Source organism: Podarcis liolepis (assembly GCF_965112155.1).
Source record: "Podarcis liolepis genome assembly, chromosome: 6".
NCBI lineage: Eukaryota > Metazoa > Chordata > Lepidosauria > Squamata > Lacertidae > Podarcis > Podarcis liolepis.
The window spans coordinates 43,578,492-43,597,986 of record NC_139559.1 but is presented as its reverse complement, the minus strand read 5'-3'; the positions used below and the strand labels follow the sequence as shown (position 1 = coordinate 43,597,986).

The 19,495-nt window shown below is 42.7% G+C and overlaps 1 protein-coding gene across 1 annotated transcript in view; it reads right to left on the bottom strand.

The window, feature by feature from the left end:
• CCND3 (cyclin D3) overlaps positions 1-19,483 on the bottom strand; it is an 82,890-nt gene extending 63,407 nt beyond the window's left edge. Inside the window, exons 1-2 of the mRNA XM_083509302.1 lie at positions 19,174-19,483; positions 15,282-15,597 (exon numbers count right to left, since the gene is read on the bottom strand). Coding sequence (XP_083365428.1) covers positions 15,282-15,347 — 66 coding nt within the window. The 5' untranslated portion in view covers positions 15,348-15,597; positions 19,174-19,483. The remainder of the gene's footprint in view (positions 1-15,281; positions 15,598-19,173) is intronic.
• Positions 19,484-19,495: the final 12 nt, after the last annotated feature.

The window sequence follows — 19,495 nt, the reverse complement described above, 5'->3', positions numbered from 1 at the left end:
CAGTGGGCATCCAACTCCTGCAGACTCAGTCCATATAGTATTCATTGCTACAACAGGAGCAGCAGCGGAAGGGGAAACAGGATCAGCACAGTTGCTTGATATAGGCAAGATGTAGTGAAATCATTTGCGGCCTGTATTGAAACAAGTACATTGGCTCCCAGCATGTTGCTGAGCTTAATTCAAAGTGCTGTTTTTAGAGCCCAGATGCTTGTTGGATTGCCTTCTCCCATACAACTGCACCTGTCTCTGAAATTGGGGTCTGAGACCTTTCTTCAGGTACCTCAGCCATTTGAAGCATGGTACGTATGACATGTGGTGACCATAGAGAGAGACAGAGAAAGCGAGAATAAAGAGAGGGAGAGCTTATTCAGTGGTGGCCCCTTGTATTTGGATACCTTTGTAAGGGAGCACCATTTGGTACCTATAGTACTATAGTTTAGAGGCCAGTCCAGAGTTTTAAAGACTGTTAATAATTTACACACACACACACACACACACACACACACACACACACACAAACTGGGGATAGTTTTGATTTTTTTAAAAAAATCTAAATGGACTGTTACTGTAACTGTAACTTTAGTTTTGTATATTTTGTCTTTTTATATTAATTTTTAACTTATATCCATACTGTTAGATACCTTGGGAACATTGTGACTGTGCTGAAAGTTTGGGATATTTCAAGGCCTTTTCAAACAAGCATATTACTTACTTTTAAAATTTATATCCCAAACTTTCAACATAGTCACTATGTTCCCAAACAAGACTTTTCAGGACATCTGCTTCTATCGTCTTGTATCACCGCTCTGCGGTCAGCCTTTCCAAATCTGATGCCCTCCAGATATTTTGGACAGCTATCCAGTCTCAGCCCCAGTGAACACAACTGATGGGAATTGTAGTCCAGGTGGGCATCAGGTTACGAAGGGCTCTTTTAAGCCAACTGCATTTCCAGTCTGGTTTCATGCAGTCAGGCTAGGAGGTGAAAGAGGGATGCTAGAAAATGGTGGCAATGAACATGGAAGAGTAAGGTTGATGGAGAAACCTGGCTACGAGTTTCTTTGCCTGATGGGAACATAGGCATTAATTTTGAGTCTGACCATAGGCCCACCCTAGTTCAGCATTTGATAGGGAGTTTTGGGTAGGAGTTTTTCGCAGTCCTTCCTGAAGTCTGAACCTGGGACTTTCTAACAGCTCTGCCACAGTACTGCCCTTCCCCATGTTTGTGACAGCATCACTGGAGATATGTCGCTGCCATCATGTTACAACTGCCCACCTGTACCACCCGACCAGTAATACTGTTGGGAATCATTTTGCATGAAACTCTGTAGTTTGGCCCTTTGTCTTCCTTCTGGCAGGTGCTTTCACCGTCCTTAGTATAGGCCCCCTGTGCTCCACCTGCAACACCAATTTATCTGCAGGGGTTCCCGCCTTCTGACTTCCCACCTCTGAAAGACTATGGGTGGCTAATTTCCATCCCCTGTGTCAGCTGTGGTTTTTCTTGGGTATTCACCTGCATTCGCTTCATCAGAAGTAAGCCCATTGTCTCAAGTGGAACAGATGTTTGGTTCTTTCCCCCAATGTGCATTTTTGTTTATGATTATATCATCAAACCCAATCAACTGTCAGTGCCAGATGAGAAGACCCTGCTCCTATCAAAGAGGAAAAGAAACCAGGCCTGTGAGCAGTGACAGTTGTTCACAGGTGAAGCATGAACTGCAGCCTTTTGCAACCTGCTCACCCCCTGAAAAAAGATGGCCCCTTGCCTGTACTTTTACAGGTGAAAGCTATCTTAGATATCTGTTGCCAGATGACCCCATTTTTCAGGGACGACCCTGATTTAGAGAAGCCACCCTGTTTCTGATTCGATCCCAGAATGTCCCATTTTTCCTTAGGATGTCTCTATTTTCATTGGAGAAATATTGGAGGGTATGGAATTATCCAACCCCCAAGCTATCAGAAGGCAATCCTGTATAGGGAAGGGTTTTTTTTTAATGTTTAATGTTTTATTATGTTTTTCATATATGTTGGAATATCTTACAGGGTTGCCCCGGACAAGTTGTGTGGTGTATAAATAGTAAAATCATCGTTATGGAATGGGACGTCCCTATTTTCATTGAATTAATGTTGGAGGATATGTGTTGCCAGAGCAGAGAAAATGGAGGGTGGACAAAATAGCCAATCCCATTTAAATATGGACTGTGGAACAGGTGCTTTCCCCAAATCTGGGCAAATATTTAATATTGTATAGTCAAACTCTGGAATTCATTTTAACAAGAAGTAGTGATGGTCACCAACTTGGATGGCTTCAGAGAGGATCAGACAAATTCATGGAGGATAAGGCTTTCAATGGCTACTAGCCATAATGGCAGTGCTCTGCTGCCCATGTCAGAGGTAGTATGCCTCTGAATGCTAGTTACTGGGAATTACAAGTGCATACTGCCCAATATTTCTCTGATTAAAATAGGGATGTCCTAAGGAAATCCAGGACATTCTGGTATCAAATCAGAAACTGGGACAGCTTCTGTAAATCCAGGAAGGCCACCGGAAAATAGAGACACCTGGAGGGTCTTCAAGGGAGGAGAGCACTGTTGTGCTCAGATCCTGCTTTCAACCTTCCCATTAGCATCTGGTTGGCCACTGTGAGAATAGAATGCTGGACAAGATGAGCCACTGGTGACTGAGCCTGGGACATTCTGCATGAAAAGAGCTATGGCCGTTCTGCCAAAACAATGGGGAACTCAAAACAATGCCCATGTTATTACAATCTAAATAGCCAAGACCCTAAGAGCTCTTTGGATCCACCAGCCTTCTGAAGTAAGATAAGTCATAATCCAAGGTACATGGTGTTGCCTGGTCTTCTGAATGCAAAAAGCTAGGAAGGCGGCACAGAAACCAGACAGAATGCAAACTATAAGACAACTGTTCTGGAAAGTGCCAACTAAGAAGGTTTATCTTACAGATCAACATGTTTTGGAATGCAAGTCTTTTCTTCAGAAGCAATCTACAAAAAGTTAAAATTATATAAGTCAACTATTTCCTTATTCACACCTGCCTTAGGCAGTAATTTGAATTGTTTTTCAACCTATCTTTGGTTGTTCTTTGTATTCACTTAAAAACTATTTTTAGCTGTTTTTATGGTATGTTTGTAAATCACCTTGAGACACACACAAAAAACAATCCATGAATTAATGAAGAATGATAATAGTAATACAAACAAAATTATATACAATTGTATTTAGAATACTTCTATATTTTTAATTATTTGCATATTGCTCCTTTTGTGTTCCAAAATATGTTGAGCTGTAATAAATCTTCTTAACAGGCATTTTTGAGAGCAATTACCTCTTTTGCATAGTCTTTCCTGTCTTTGGAATGCCCTCCTCCCCAAAAGACTCACCTGGATTCAAAATAAATTTTTTTTTCTTCCAGTAGCACCTTAAAGACCAACTAAGTTAGTTCTTGGTAGGTGCTACTGGAAGAAAAAAAATTTTTATTTTGACTATGGCAGACCAACACGGCTACCTATCTACTACTGGAACCTGGATTCAAGTTTGTCATCTTTTTAGTGCCAGGTAAAGACCTTTTTATTGCTCTGGCCATTTAAGGTGTTCTGATGTACATTTTTAACTTACTAGTGTGGATTTCAAGCTGTTTTAACAACTGCTACTGCTGCTAATGTTATAGGTTTTAATGTGATAATGTGATAATTTGCTGTTTTAAACTGAAAATGTTTAGTTGTTACCTGCTCTGCAAACCCTTTTAAAGAGTACCACATAAATGTACGTAAAGAAATAAAAGTCTCATAGGACTCCTGAGCCACAGCATCTCAAGGTGTATTAGCATTCAATATGTTATCCACTATAATCTTAATCTGTTTTGGCAGGGATGCATTATTTATCCACCCCAGACCTCATTCCCCAGATAATGCTTTATATTTGTCCCCATTGAACTTAATTTTACTGTTTGAAGCTCTTGTTTAGCTTGATAATTTCTTATTTTTATAACCTTTCCAGAGGATAAGTTTATAGATTAAAAAATGTGTGGCTCATCAGTTACTCAAGAAAGTTCAAGATGTTTTCTCTTAAGGAAGGAATTCTATGTGAGGGACATTTTTCCAGAAAGCTGCAAATATATTGTTAGTAGGGAAATGTGATTTCTTCTCCATCTAGCACTGGTCACTAGGATTTGAAGTGCTGTTTGGAATGCATTGCATAAGCACCGCAGGCTCTTATTGGACAGCACCTGTGACATTGTTGATGTCATACACCTCAACTTCTACCCATACCCATGCAATTGTGTGATCCTAACAGCAGTACTTTAACTGGAGAAAAAACGCTTACAGAAGGGCAGTACCAGAGGGCTTGTTCGCACATGCATGTACATCACTTGCTTTCTCTGAATTTGATGATGCATCTGGATCCATGATGAAGCAGTATTTCTCTATTTATTTCAGGATTTATATAGGCAAGGCCCCCACCCACCCACCCACCCACCCAAAGAAGCTCATACCAATATAAAACATAAAACAAATACTACAAAATGTACCATATGGTTAATTAAGTCAGACTAATAATAAAAATGGTACTATTAACAATAATTACCACCATCACCTTCACCTTCTAGTGTTAAAAAAGCAGCAGTTAAAAACAATTCAGAGCCCCACACGTATTAATTAAAAATGATTTGAAATATAAACACCTTCCAGGTCCATTTAAAAGCCAGTAAAATAGGGGTCATGTGTACTTGGAGAGGGAATTCCACAAATATGTAGCCACCACTGAAAAACCCTGCTCACCAATCTGACAGGTCATGATGGCATGCCTATGATCAGGGACAGGTCCGTATAGGTGCAGGTGGCCATTTAAATAGCCTGGTGAAATGAAGAGATATGAAGTTCTGTCTGTTGTGTGAGTTTTGGAAGGAAGGGTTCAAGTGCATGCCAGAACTTTAGGACGTGGGTGGCACTGGGACGCGGGTGGCGCTGTGGCTTAAACCACAGAGCCTAGGGCTTGCCGATCAGAAGGTTGGTGGTTCGAATCGCCGCGACAGGGTAAGCTCCCGTTGCTCGATCCCAGCTCCTGCCAACCTAGCAGTTCAAAAACATGTCAAAGTGCAAGTAGATAAATAGGTACCACTCCAGCAGGAAGGTAAACGGCGTTTCCGTGCGCTGCTCTGGTTTGCCAGAAGCGGCTTAGTCATGCTGGCCACATGACATGGAAGCTGTACGCCGGCTCCCTTGGCCAATAAAGCGAGATGAGCACCGCAACCCCGGAGTCAGTCACGACTGGACCTAATGGTCAGGGGTCCCTTTACCTTTACCTAGAGCATATTAAAACATGATGTCGCTGTAGCACAACAAATCCACTTTTTGAAAACTAGGTCTTTTTTGCGGTTAGGCAAGTGACAGGGAAATGCACTGAAAAGTGATGCATTGAATGAATGATGAACGGGAAGACACCCTGCAGGCAAATCAGGATGGATGCTTGTTGCTGTGTAACTGCCCTGTAAACCAGTCAGAACGCCAGCTCAATAAAGAGGGGACTTGGTCTAACCATCTTGTAAACTTTGGGCATGCAAATAAGAATGAATGCCAAATAAACAAACCATCCAGAGGAGCCCCCAGGGCTTTTCTCCCCAGCCAGAACTCGCTGGAACACAGTTCTGGCACCTCTCAGGTGGGCGCCATTGCCATTCTAAGAGAATGAGGGAGGCGTACATGGTGAATTCCAGCACCTATTTTTCTAGAAGAATAGCACTGAGGAGCTCACATATATGCAGAATATTGCTTCAGGGAAGTGCCAGGCTTGTTGGAGAACTCACACACAGAATTTAAACCAATAATATTCACCTTTAATGGCAACATTGCTTTTTATTTAACAAACAGCGGTATGACGCTTCTGAGAATATTTCTCTGCACAAGCTACTGGCTTTTTGGAGCACCTACCAAAAGGGGTCAGTTAAAAAACAACAATAGGCAGCAGAGCTGGGGGTAGCCAGGCAAATTCAGCAGAGCAGAGACAAGTCTGCAGACAGGTCTACAGGGACCAGCTGACAAGGGTCTAAGGAGACAAATATAGACCCAGAGAGGAAGAGCAGGCAATGCGAAGGAGGGAAGGGGGAAGGAAGGGAGATTATATATGTCGGCTGTCCCCAGAGTAGTGAGGGTGAACAGACGGCAGGCAGTGAAGCCTATCAGTGTCTCCCAGCTGGTCAGATCCCCAGGGATGTCCCGCAGGGTGCTGTCTTGACAACAAGGCTTCGTGAGGCTTTATCGGCAGCTATTTTTCGGTCTCTCTCAGCTAACTGTACAGCTCCAAAAAGGGTGGGAGATCAGCTGCACAGAACCAGTGGTGTGTCCCCAACAGATGTGGCTGATGGTTCCCTATCTTTGCCCATTAGTTGTCTCCCTGCATCCTTTCCCTGCTGTCTAAGAATGACAACCTTTCCCACCCAGCAAATAAGCAGATATCTTTGGGTTGCATTTATTCTTGGCTCTCCCTTCCAGCCCACCTCCACATGTATCTTTGTTGTACTTAACTATACTGAATACTTTCCCTCCATTTGCAAATGCTTCTGACCTCATTCTGCACTTTGGGGAAGTGAGACAGACAAAGCACTGCCAGGCCCCTTGCCCATGTTTATTCAGAGCATCTGGCTGCGTATATGCCATACATTTAAAGGACATGGCTTACACCAAAGAATGCTGGGAACTGTAGTTTATAGCTCTTATATATAGCTCTTATAGAGCTACAATTCAACCCCCTAACAAACTACATTTCCCAGGATTCTTTGAGGGGGAAGTCGTGCATCACTTCAAATGTGCTTTAAGGATATGGTATGTACACAGAGGGTTTTGCAGCCAAGTCACAGAACGCTCAAGAGAACCACAATTTTTAACTCCCAAGAAGCTCTGTCCTTTGGACTGGGATGCCTCCAGTAGCTTGTTGTGGGCCACCTAATAACCCTGCTTGTTGAGACTTTCTCACCCCGCTTCAGGGCTTTGTTACAAAGAAGAGGGTATTTATCAGTAGAAAAACACATGCATTTCATGACAAAAGCTCCGCCATCTCCTGTGGAAGGGTCACAGGAAGCAAGGCTGGAAAAGACTGAAGACATGTTGCCAGGCAGAGTAGGCGGGCAATTGTTCCGACTCAGCACAAGGCTCCTTGTCCCATATGCAGCAAACATGAAGAGAAGCAAGAAACGTACATTCTAAACCATTCACCTTAAGATGTGGGTGTTTAAACATCAAATCCATTTCCAAAGCCATGTTTTAAAATAGCACATTCGGTGCTCTGCTTCTGTCTCCTTACTTCAAAGGAGCCACCAGTGCACATGTTGCAGAGCCCTTCAAAACGTTGCAGTAGCACAGCCAACAACAGGTCCAGTTCCAATGGGAGACCAAGTCAGGCATTGGCCAAGGTCCTTAGGAGATCAGATGAGCCCCTTACTGGCTGCTACAGATGTGCTGCCACTCAGCACTCTTTCACCTGACCAAGGGGTGGTGTTTTAGCAGTGCATGGGCAGTGGTGCCACTTTGGAATGAGAGTCCAAGTCTGCATTTCATAAATCTGTTGGCTGGAAAGAGGGGAGGAGTGTGGCACTGGCAGCATTGTTTCAAGGACCCCATGAAGTCTGGTCCTGGCCAAGGATGCAAATTTTCTCTCATACACAAATTTTCTGGCCCAATATCACCAGACAGCTGGCCCACAACAACCTCTTTTGCACTGGTTCTGATCTGGCCCAGTTTATGGCAGATCTGCTCATTGTTCATCTGCAATATTTAGTTAGATAGTCTAGATAGATGGATTATTCCTCTCCCAGCCAAGAACAATGTTCTGTGATAATAAAAACACTTCTGGAAAGGCTTGTGTGGAGCTATTGGAAAGGGACTAGGCCAAGGGTTGGGGCCTTTGTGTCACAGCAACAGGGCAACACAGCAGATTTCGATTCTCCAATATATCACCCTGGAAAATGGTTGGGGTTTTTTTTGGTCTTAGATGACCTTTCCCTGTTAAGTCCCTCATTAGAGCAGCCACTAACACACTACATACAATCCCCCAAAAGGAGGGAAAGGAACAACCAAATAAGAAGATGGAAAGGGGATGCAGATTTGCATAATATTAGTATATGTTGATTTTTAGGTATAGAGGCATAATTTATAAATAATTATTATATTTTAAATAGAAATTAAATATATCTCAATATATAGTGGGGTAGACTGTGGCGAGATGAACTTTGGCCTTGACAAGTCTACTGTCTAAGGTGCTAACTCTTGATTGGCACCTTCAGGGCCCTTCTTGCTCTCCCCATGTATGGTTCTTTATATTTAAATATGATTTAGACTAGACAGCCCTTCAAAGACAGCAGTCATTAAAATAGAAGTCTGTCCTCCAAGTCATAGGACACATGGCCACCCTACCCTTCATCAAGAGGGCTGCTCCAAGCAACGTATTTTCCAGCCTTTCCACATCACCCATGCCCCCCCCCATCTTTGACATAAGACAGTGCCTCTCTCAGGAGACATACATCTAGAGAGTCCCCCAAGTACCCTTTGGGAGTGGGGGTGAGTTGATTACAGGTTTCCTATTTGGAACCAAAATACTTAACTCACTAACTTATGTTATATTTTATATTGCCATTGCAAAAATTGCTCTAATTGAAAAAAAGGGGGGGAGAATGGTTTGGCTGCAAAGACCCCCCTCTTCTAAACACATATAGCCTTCAAGAACTGAACTAATTAAAGGCAATTTATGAATGGAGTGACCACAGGTGAGTGAACAGGAAACAACTAATTAACCACTTTATAATAAAGGGACAAAGTAGAAGCTACTAATTAAAGGGGTACTAGTCCCCTAAACCCTCAACTGTACTGAAATTTAACTTGTTTTCAACAATGACATCATCTGGGTTATCTGTAAAAACCAAGTGAACAAAGGACACCCATTTCAGACTAAACAACTAGTGTGGAAGGTATTAAACTTCACAAAATCTCCACTCTTTTAGTGTATAAGTAGAAGAACCTCATGATGTGCCAACTGGGAAGAACACCCTCCCCCTACACAACTCAGAGCACACACCCTGCAATTCACCACCCTTCCTGTGGTTTCCTGAAGGCTTTGTAGTTGCTTTGTCGAAGATTATTGTGAGAAACCCTAATGTGGTAAAGTGCGAAGATAAGCGGCCCCTTTTGGGGAAAAGAGATAGATGTCAATGCAGGTCGCAGGGAGCAAAGCTGTCATTGGTGTAACCTTGCAACACCTTTCTCTTTGCAAAGCTTTCAGAAATGCATACAACAGAGGATTGCAGTGTAGCCAGCTAGGCTCTCTGGCTCTCACCTAGACCATGATTATGCAGAGGTTACCATCCTTCCTGCCTTTCAGAACTCTAGCTTAAATGTAGTTGCTTCTTTGCATTTAGAAAACAATGCCTAATGTATTCTTTGTGCATGCACAGTTTGCTATAATGGGATACACCATACAGAAGGATTGTATTCACTTGTCTTTGTAAGTGCTCACCAGTTGCAAATACGCCATTACTTGTGGGCACAGGATGGAATCCACAGGGTAGCATAGTGGAGACATGGGGCTTCTCTGGTCTGGGGTATCCATGTACAGTTTCAATGAAGGTTCCTTAGACTTTTATTCTATCTAATCTGGGTTGCTAATTTCCCTTTCCAAGCTTGAGTCTTTTAGTTGCCAGTAAATCAGATCTCCTCTGCTCAACTCCTGTGTTTTTAGTAGCCAGCTAAAGATGCTATGTATTTTAATGATGCTGAGGTTTCAGTACAGCGGTGCCTCGGTTTAAGAACTGCCCTGTTTACGAATTATTCGGTATATGAACTCCGCAAAAACCAGAAGTAGTGTTCCGGTTAGCGAACTTTACCTCGATTTACAAACAGAAGCCGAACGGTGGAAGGGCACAGGCGGCGGGAGGCCTCATTAGGGAAAGCGCACCTTGGTTTAAGAATGGCTTTGATTTAAGAACGGACTTTTGGAGCAGATTAAGTTTGTAAACCGAGGTACCACAGTATCATATTTACACTTCAGATCATAGGCATTGTAAGTCTGAGGAGGACCAGAGGATATGGACTCAAGTATCTACAGCTCTGTACATACTCTCAGTTACTGCACATCCAGTTCATTCCTACTGCTGGTTTGGGAAGCGGTGTACATGGTGTTAGCTATAATCCACATCTAGCCTGTATCCATCCTAGTTGTTTTTTTTTAAATTAAATACTATTTTTGATGCATTTCCCCCAACCAGCTTTGATCTAAATTGAAAAAAAACCACGATCTAGATGCATTTTAATCTGATAATGTAAAGAGCCTTAATACTTGCCACATCTATGGTTGTTGACTGCATACTTTCCTGAAGAGATGAGGAACCTGTGGCTCTCCTGATCTCGTTGGACTCCATCTCCCTTCAGCCCCAACCAGGATGGCTAATGGCCAGGGATGATGGGAGCTGTGATTAAACAACATCTGGAGTTGTGCAATGGTTTTGCACCCCTGCCCTTCTGGAATACCCGGTGTGGATTCAGTAAATTCACCAAAGCTGTTTTTGCTGTATCAGCCTTAATTAGACATCAAGGTCCAGTCTGCATTAGTGTGGATTGCACACAAGTGTACACTGTTTAATCATCAACAATATTATTTCCCCTTGATACACGGAGGTCACCCATTCAGCTCTTTTGCCTTCCAAATATATTCTGCAACACTAGTTCACACATTACTGCAGCCATTATTTTGCCACCTCATCAAGTAAAAGAAGATAAAAGAACCAGAACCTCTTCCCAACCAGATGATTTCATTCATTGTAACCTCCAAATCCCAAAGTTCTTGGCAGAAGAAGAGAGAGGGAAAAGACAGGGCAACCAAATCTTCTGAGTCACCCATCAGATGTGATACAATTACTAAAAATCTCTAGTGGTTCTCGGCAGTCCAGGCTTGGGGCTTTCTGTCAAAGCTGTGGGTCCACATGCTTGTTTGATTAGACATGAGGCTGTGACTCAGAATCCGAGATGCGTTTTTCTAATTTACCAGGAATATGACTGTGTACTTTTACTCCCAACACATCTCAGAGAGTTTGGTGGCGAAACACATAAAATGTCTCAGGCTTCAGAAGCCATTAGGTGAGCAGGATCAAATGTCTGTTTCTGACTATAAGCTGAAGGGTCCTAGCCAAGTTCACAGAAGTGCTGAGTCAAGGAATAAGAAAAACGGCCCAAGGAGAAAAAAAAGCATCTGTCCTGAGAAAACTGCGCACCAGGTGTGTACAGATGCTGAGACTTTAGCATATTCACTAGAGAGCATGGCTGGGGAAAAGGTTACATCATCTTTACCCTCACCCCCCTGCTCCCAAGGTAGAAATGTGTGAACAGCAGTATGTGGGGTGCTGTCTGGTCACTGAGAAAAAAGAAATTAGTCAACCTAGGAAACTTTATGAGGTTTGAATACCATAAAAAGGTAGAACGTTAATGCTGTTGCCTGGTGACAACTAATTTGTGGCTCTACAAATGTGCTTGGATTACAACTCCCATCATCTCAAATCATTGGCCATACTGCGTGGGCCTGGTGGGAGTCCAGCAATGTCTGCCCACAGGTTCCCCACCCTGGCATGGTCTTTCAGTGCCAACTGTACAGGTCCCCTATTCTGTTCTGCTGCTCAGAGAACCGACACAGATTTACTCTAAATTTGCTTTGCTCTGCTGGTAAGTGACACCTCAGCACCAGGTGGCTATTAAAAATCGCACAAGTCAAAGGAGAGCCACTGTGTAGGTTGCAGAGGCTGCTGGATTGTTGGGCTTGGATATGGGAAGTGCAAATTCAAATTCCAGCTCTCTCATGCAGCTTGACTGCATGGTGGTCTTGGACAAGTGGCCGGCTCACAGTCTAATGAAAACTGTGAGGGGAGAGAGACTCTGAGATTAAGGGTCTCATGCTCTACCGACTGAGCTATGCTTTGTTTACAGTGTTTTATAGATAGTACAGATTAATGGTTGCAATGATTTGTTAATTATTCTATAGGATTTATGCTCTATGTGTGATGTTCTACTATGTTAAATCATAAAAAATTCCTTCCAGTAGCACCTTAGAGACCAACATAGTTTTGTTATTGGTATGAGCTTTTGGGGGCATGCACACTTCAGATACTAACACGGCTACCTGTTCAATCATGTTATTATTATTTATTGTTTGTAAGATGCTTTGGAATTCATTTCAATGAAAAGTGGCATAGAAATCTAATAAAATTAAATCAGATTTTTACTTGTAAGTGGCAGTAAGCTTTCCTTCTGAGTTGAAATAGGAAGAGATGAACAGTTAACTGGTCGAAGTCTGCCCCCTTGTGGCAAAGAAATATTAAAAGAATGGGAAAGACAGTGCTTCCGGACAGAGGCATCTGGATATTGCAAATGGGTTACTGGCAGCATATTCCTTTTAATTCAATGGATTTTCTGCAGAAAAGATAGATACAGATTAAATGAAAAAATACAGGCTGACATTTTGATGGATGCTGCAAAAATATAATATGCATGAGCAGTACCCATCCCAATATAAACACCTGTCTTGGGGCACCCATAGAGCATGTAAGTAATCCGAACTTAAAAATGGAGAGCGTAATGCTGGTGGTCAACAAAAGAGGTTTAAAGATTGTCTCAAGGCAAATCTTAAAAAATGTAGTATACACACTGACAGCTGGGAAACACTGGCCTGCGAGCGCTCCAGTTGGAGAACAGCCTTTATCAAAGGTGACATGGGCTTTGAAGACACTCGAACTCAGGATGCAAGGGAGAAACGTGCTAAGAGGAAGGCACGCTTGGCAAATCCACACCGTGATCAACTCCCACCTGGAAACCAATGTTCCCACTGTGGAAGGACGTGTGGATCCAGAATTGGCCTCCACAGTCACTTACAGACTCACTGTTGAAACCATGTTTATGGAATACAATCTTACTCAGCTACGAGTGATCACCGAAGAAGAAGAAGATAAGTGAACAGGGTAGCTACCACACTTGCCATTATTCTGGAACTGCCATCCTTTGTTCACTCCCTTTTATCCAGATGATACTGTTGCCAGCCTGTTCATTCCAGCATTCTCTTCTGTTGCCCTCCCAACCTTTTTCAGGCCTGCTTTGAGGAGATCCACCCAAGAGAGCCCCAGCCCATTTAATACAGTGGCAGTGCCAGGCTGTCTAATACAGACAAGCAACATGCTATCAAAACTTTTTGTGGGTCCTGTTCTTTAATTAGAAGCTTCCTCTTTGTGGTTTCTTCCATTAATCAGTACTCAGCTTGGCTGTGGCATTACTAATGAACGAGTCACACAGTGCAATCCTATATGTGTCTACCCAGAAGTAAATTCTATTAAGTTGAATGGGGCATACTCCCAAACAAGTGGAGATAGGATTTCATCCTCATTTCCTGTCCCAGATGGAATGCTAATCGGCTGAGGGTCCAACACTCTAAATACTACCCCACACTGGCTTTACCAAAAACAAATAATTCATCATCTAAGGTAGGCATCCCCAACCTGTGGCCCTCCAGATGTTTTGGCCTACAACTCCCATGATCCCTAGCTAACAGGACCAGTGGTCAGGGATGATGGGAATTGTAGTCCAAAACATCTGGAGGGCTGAAGGTTGGGGATGCCTGATCTAACAATCAAAATTCAAAACTGACAGGAGCCAGAAGGAATAGTTCAAACAGTTTTTATATGATAACATACAGGGACGTTGTTGCCAGTTACTGAATGCAGAGGCCACTGACAGGAGGGCCTGGCCAAAATTAAGGGGTAAATTTATAGAAGCTTCTAAAAGAAAGAGTGTAGCAACATAATTTATATGATTGATTCCAATAGGAAGGAAAAATAATGATGCAAATAGGCATAGAATAGAATCATAGAATCATAGAGTTGGAATAGACCACAAGGGTCCAACCCCCTGCCAAGCAGGAAACACCATCAGAGCACTCCTGACATATGGTTGTCAAGCCTCTGCTTAAAGACCTCCAAAGAAGGAGACTCCACCACACTCCTTGGCAGCAAATTCCACTGTCAAACAGCTCTTACTGTCAGGAAGTTCTTCCTAATGTTTAGGTGGAATCTTCTTTCTTGTAGTTTGGATCCATTGCTCCATGTCCGCTTCTCTGGAGCAGCAGAAAACAACCTTTCTCCCTCCTCTATATGACATCCTTTTATATATTTGAACATGGCTATCATATCACCCCTTAACCTCCTCTTCTCCAGGCTAAACATGCCCAGCTCCCTTAGCCGTTCCTCATAAGGCATCGTTTCTAGGCCTTTGACCATTTTGGTTGCCCTCCTCTGGACAGATGAACTAGAGATGAACTCCTCTGGCAGAGATTCAAGATTCTCCCAGACCCCTGTCCAAATATTAAAAAGGAAAATTACACCTATCTCCCTGGGCCAGGAGAGGTACAGTGTTATTCAGATTATTATTTTTAAATTCGTTTGACAACATCAGACGAGAGATGGAACCTCTTTGCAACATTTCTCACAAATCTTTAGCAAAACCCATCTCTAAGCAATGCAACAGTAACCCCTCTTTAAAAACAATGTTAGATGTGTACATATATATGTTTGATCTGGTGTGGCACCAACCAACTGGCCAGGTTTGATATCAGCAACATTCAGGAACTGATTGCAGAACACAATAAACATATGCCTTTGAGATGGTGCCTGTAAGTATAAATCACAGTCTAAGTTGGCATGCAAAATATATGTGGGTGTGCACACCATACTTTTCAAAATGGTTGCTTATGAAGTATGCAGGTAAACACCGTGACTGACACAGATGCACCCATGCACTCACACACTTTGAACTCAGGATGTGGCTCCAGGAACCCAAGATGCAAAATATAAAACAGCACCAATATTGGAGGAATAATAGAATAACGAAAGCCAAAAAAGCAACACCAGTGGAAGGAAAAGCAAAACACCACAAACAGTAAAGCCAAAAAATGCATGAGAAATGCCTATTCTAAAAATCACATTTTGCTGTATGTTTAAAAGCCAGTTGATTTAAAAAATAAAACATATCATCTCAGACCAACCAGTAGTCAGAAATGTATTTATTCTTTCAGGTCCTGAGTATTACCCACATGACTGTATATATCCCTTTGGATTTCAGCATGAAAACATCTTATTTTAACCACCCCAACTTGTTTATAGCATCTGGAAGGCAAAACGTTAGCAAGCCCTTAGGACATGAATTCTTTTTTTTTGCTATTCACATTTAAAGAAATGGAATCACTTCCTACCTCATAGCTGGCAACCAAGAACTCTTTTGATACAGATGTACATATATTTAAAAAGTAATCCAGCATTTCCTAAGTTCCAATTTATATTTTCATGGTCATCCTCTTGGCTTCCATCACGACCAGGAAATCAGTGTTGGCTGGAATAGGTGTTGCGCTTTAAATCAACACAGTATAAGACCTTTAATTTTTCTGAGTTCTGACAGTTGTTTACATTTCTGCATTTCGGTGACGCCTTTTCTCTGCCACATGCATTGTACTTGAACAGGAAGTGGGGAGAGCAGAGGGGTTGTAGGAGGTGGGTTTCCTGTTGCACAGTCTGTAAAACACACAAGTTTTGATGCTCAGTGGAGTTTTGATCAAAACATCACCACCTTTGAAGAGAAAGTGAAGCTGAAGGGGAGGGGGGACCAAGTAGAAAAATTAATGCTGAAAAATTAAACAACACCACAACATTCCCAGTGTTTGGGAGATCTAACCAAGAGGTGGAAGCTATTTACATACTAATGTTTTAAATATTATACACACCCACTGCAGAAACTCACAAATGGTGGTTTGAGAGCCACCCATGCAGTCTGACAGCTTAGGAGCAATGGATATTGGAGACAATGCAGCAAAAGAGGTAAATGGATGGATGGACACCACAACGTTGTTGTTTTTGTTGAATAAGTTTGGATGATCAGCTCAAGAATTCAAACAGTTGCTTGCCTCATTCCTCCTGAACATGCATCCTCTTACTGGCAAGTGGTATAGAGACGTCCAACTGTACTAGCCTAAGGGACTATGGGAGAGACAGACTGCTCTTGGCTCTTAGATTTATATATAAGTAGCCACTGCCACTTATGTCAAAATTATGTGAGTGAGCCTTTTGCCTGGCACGCTGGGAGCTGGGAGCTGAGGTGGCTCTGGTGCGGCAGCATTTTAACTGTTGCACCAATACACATGTCAGGGAAGAGCACTAAAAGAGACACAGGAAATTTCTCACACCGAGTCAGGCTACTGATCCATCCAGCTTGGTATCACTGACACTGACTGGCAGCAGCTATTATGGGTTTCAGGCAGGAATCTTTCCCAGCCCTACTACAGATGCCAGGTTTTGAGCCTGGGACCTTTTGCATGCAAAGCATGTTCTCTCCACCAAGTTATGATTCTTCCCTTTCTGCTGTCACCTGTGAGTCCTTCTGCTCAGTTCTTTAAACTGATGTTTTCATGCATAAAGATGTGAAGAAAAGAAAACTTCCGGAAGTGCAGCTACTATTTAATCCCAATGTTAAAAGCCGCACATACCAAAATTCTCTGCTCTGTGCAACTATTAAAAGTGCAGGAACCATGTCCACCTTTGCCTTGGATCACCCTATAAAGGTGCTCAACCCCAGTCAGACGTTTTAATAGTCATGAGAGGTAGGCAGCAGTGTAGTGGCAGGCTGATATACACACATTCACTGCAGTGCTGAAAAGACCCCTGCTCAGACAACTATACATGTGGAGGGCTTTCTTTCACACATTCAGTAACCTTGCTCTTCTTCCTGCATTTGGGAACCTACATTTCTGTGTTCCTGAACACAGAAAGATTCCTTATGCTGCCTTAGACTACAGTGGTATCTCGGGTTGCAAACTCTTCAGGTTACAAACTCCGCTAACCCAGAAGTAGTACCTCGGGTTAAGAACTTTATCTCAGGATGACAACAGAAATTGCGTGGCGGTGGTGCAGCAGCAGCAGCGGGAGGCACCATTAGCTAAAGTGGTACCTCAGGTTAAGAATGGTTTCAGGTTAAGAATGGACCTCTGGAACGAATTAAGTACGTAACCAGAGGTACCACTGTATTGGTAAATCTAGCTCAGTATTGTCTATAGAAGTTCCCTCAATGTGTGTAGAAAGGGCACCAACAATGAAATTATCACTCATGAACCAAATTAGTCTAGACACTACAGAAGAGATTAATTGCATGTTTATTATGTCCTAAAATTTTTGCTTCAGGCTCTCAGTAAATAAAAAATTATAAAAACACAAATGAACACAGTACATTTGTATCCCACAGTGGCAAAGATGATGATTTGGGGAAAACTATGCTATGAAAGCAGTAGCCCTCTCCTGATATTTGCCTCCTCACAGCACCTCTTGCAACAGATACTTCATCATATACACCCTTTGAACCTGGGCATTCCATTTAGCTATACAGTGGTACCTCGGGTTACATACGCGTCAGGTTACAGACTCCGCTAACCCAGAAATAGTACCTCGGGTTAAGAACTTTGCTTCAGGATGAGAACAGAAATTGTGCTCCAGCAGCACGGCGGCAGCGGGAGGCCCCATTAGCTAAAGTGGTGCTTCAGGTTAAGAACAGTTTCAGGTTAAGAACGGACCTCCGGAACGAATTAAGTACGTAACCAGAGGCACCACTGTATTGGCTAATAGCCATTAGCAGGCAGGACCTACAACAAAATGTTGCAATCTGTATTGGCCCTGATCAGAGTTCCAGCCAGCCAGACATGATCCCTCATGGGATACTCCGTTCCATTCTCCTCCCTCAACTCATAACTCTGTACTTTTTTTGTACTTGTGCAAACTGTGGGGTCTCCTGAAGTCTGCTGCTACCTCATTTTTGTGCATGAAGGGGCAATTTTGGCTACATTAGGATCGGCACTGAGTTTGCTGTGTGTATGGACCTGCTAACAGGGGTTGGACTAGATGACTGTTGGGGTCCTTTTAAACCCTACAGTTCTAACCACATGTTACAGTGTAGAGTCCCCCTATTCAGGTTTCCAGCCACTTTGTCAAATCCTCTCTTGAAGCCATTTAAACTAGTGAAGAACATCATATGGAGGTTTCATTGGAGGTGGGTGGGTGGTCATCTGTCATGGATACTTTACTTGAGATTCCTGCATCGCAGGGGGTTCACAGAATTGTAGAGTTGGATGACCCCAAAGGTCATTCTAGTATTAGGAGAAAGGAAGGAAATTTCCCCAGGGAATGTATATAGATGTGATAAAATGTGAACTTCTAACATGAGAAATATTTATTTAGACAACTGTTTTTGTGCACTTTACCTCTTCTGCTGTGCTGTGTGCATGGCTCCTAAACCCAACCATGCCTACAATATTAAGAGTGATAATTTCCATAGGAGTAGCTGCATTAGTTTGTTGCAGCAAAGAATACAGTGAAGTTCTGAGCCTCCTTCAGCACTAGCAGGTTTACTTCACTACTGTCTAATGTCACTGAAATATACTCGGAGTCGAGATTGGATTTCATGCTCTTTATTCAGCTCATAGTGGTGAGGAGGAATGGAAGTTCCCCCACAATATCTGCTTTATATACATTATTTACACAATGGGCCGCACGTGATTGGCTAATTCTGGGATTCTCCTGGAGGCCAATCAGGTTGTGGATTCACTTTCACCTAGAGCTGGATTGGGTGGCTCCTGTGGACCAATCATACTGCTGCATTGTTCTAGGACCAATCAGACTGCTGCATTCTGAATCCTATTGCTCTAGGACCAATCAGACTGCTGCATTTTGGATCCTATTGTTCTAGGACCAATCAGACTGCTGCATTTTGGATCCTATTCAACTCAGTACATAACAGTCATCTGAGTTGCACAAAACAACTCACAGGCTGCACATTTTAGATTCTCTGCCCCTTCCACCTACGTTTACAACCCCCTTTAAAAAAAAAAAAAATTATTTTCCAGATATAAATTGATAACGATACCAAATACTTACCCATGTATTCTCTGCATCTTGAGACTTCCCCCCATCCCCTCCATGGGTCCTATTGTCAACATTTTCAACTGCATATCATTCCGTACTCTATATTTTATATCCATCCATATTATCCAAAATATTTGTCACGTTACAAGTGAAATTAAAATCCTGCTAATGTTTTCATCTGCTTACAGTAAATTATTGTTTACGACACCTCTGAAGCGCACGCACTCGGCCACGTGAGGAGGAAAACACTGCAGGCATCTGAGGCATAGTCCAAAATTTTTTTATGGATGCAAAAAACCCAAAACCCTCTTCTTTGTCATGCTTATGCAGGATCACTTTTGCTTCACCGTCTCAGAAACGTTTCACTGCTCGGGTTGCTTACAGCTGCCTGCGGCCCTTCTTGCCCCCCTCCCCAATTTCTCTGACAGGGCAACTATAATCGCTACATGCGGGGACGCCTGCTGGACCAACCCTTAACCCTCCCGATCAATAGTAGTACCAGAGGGGA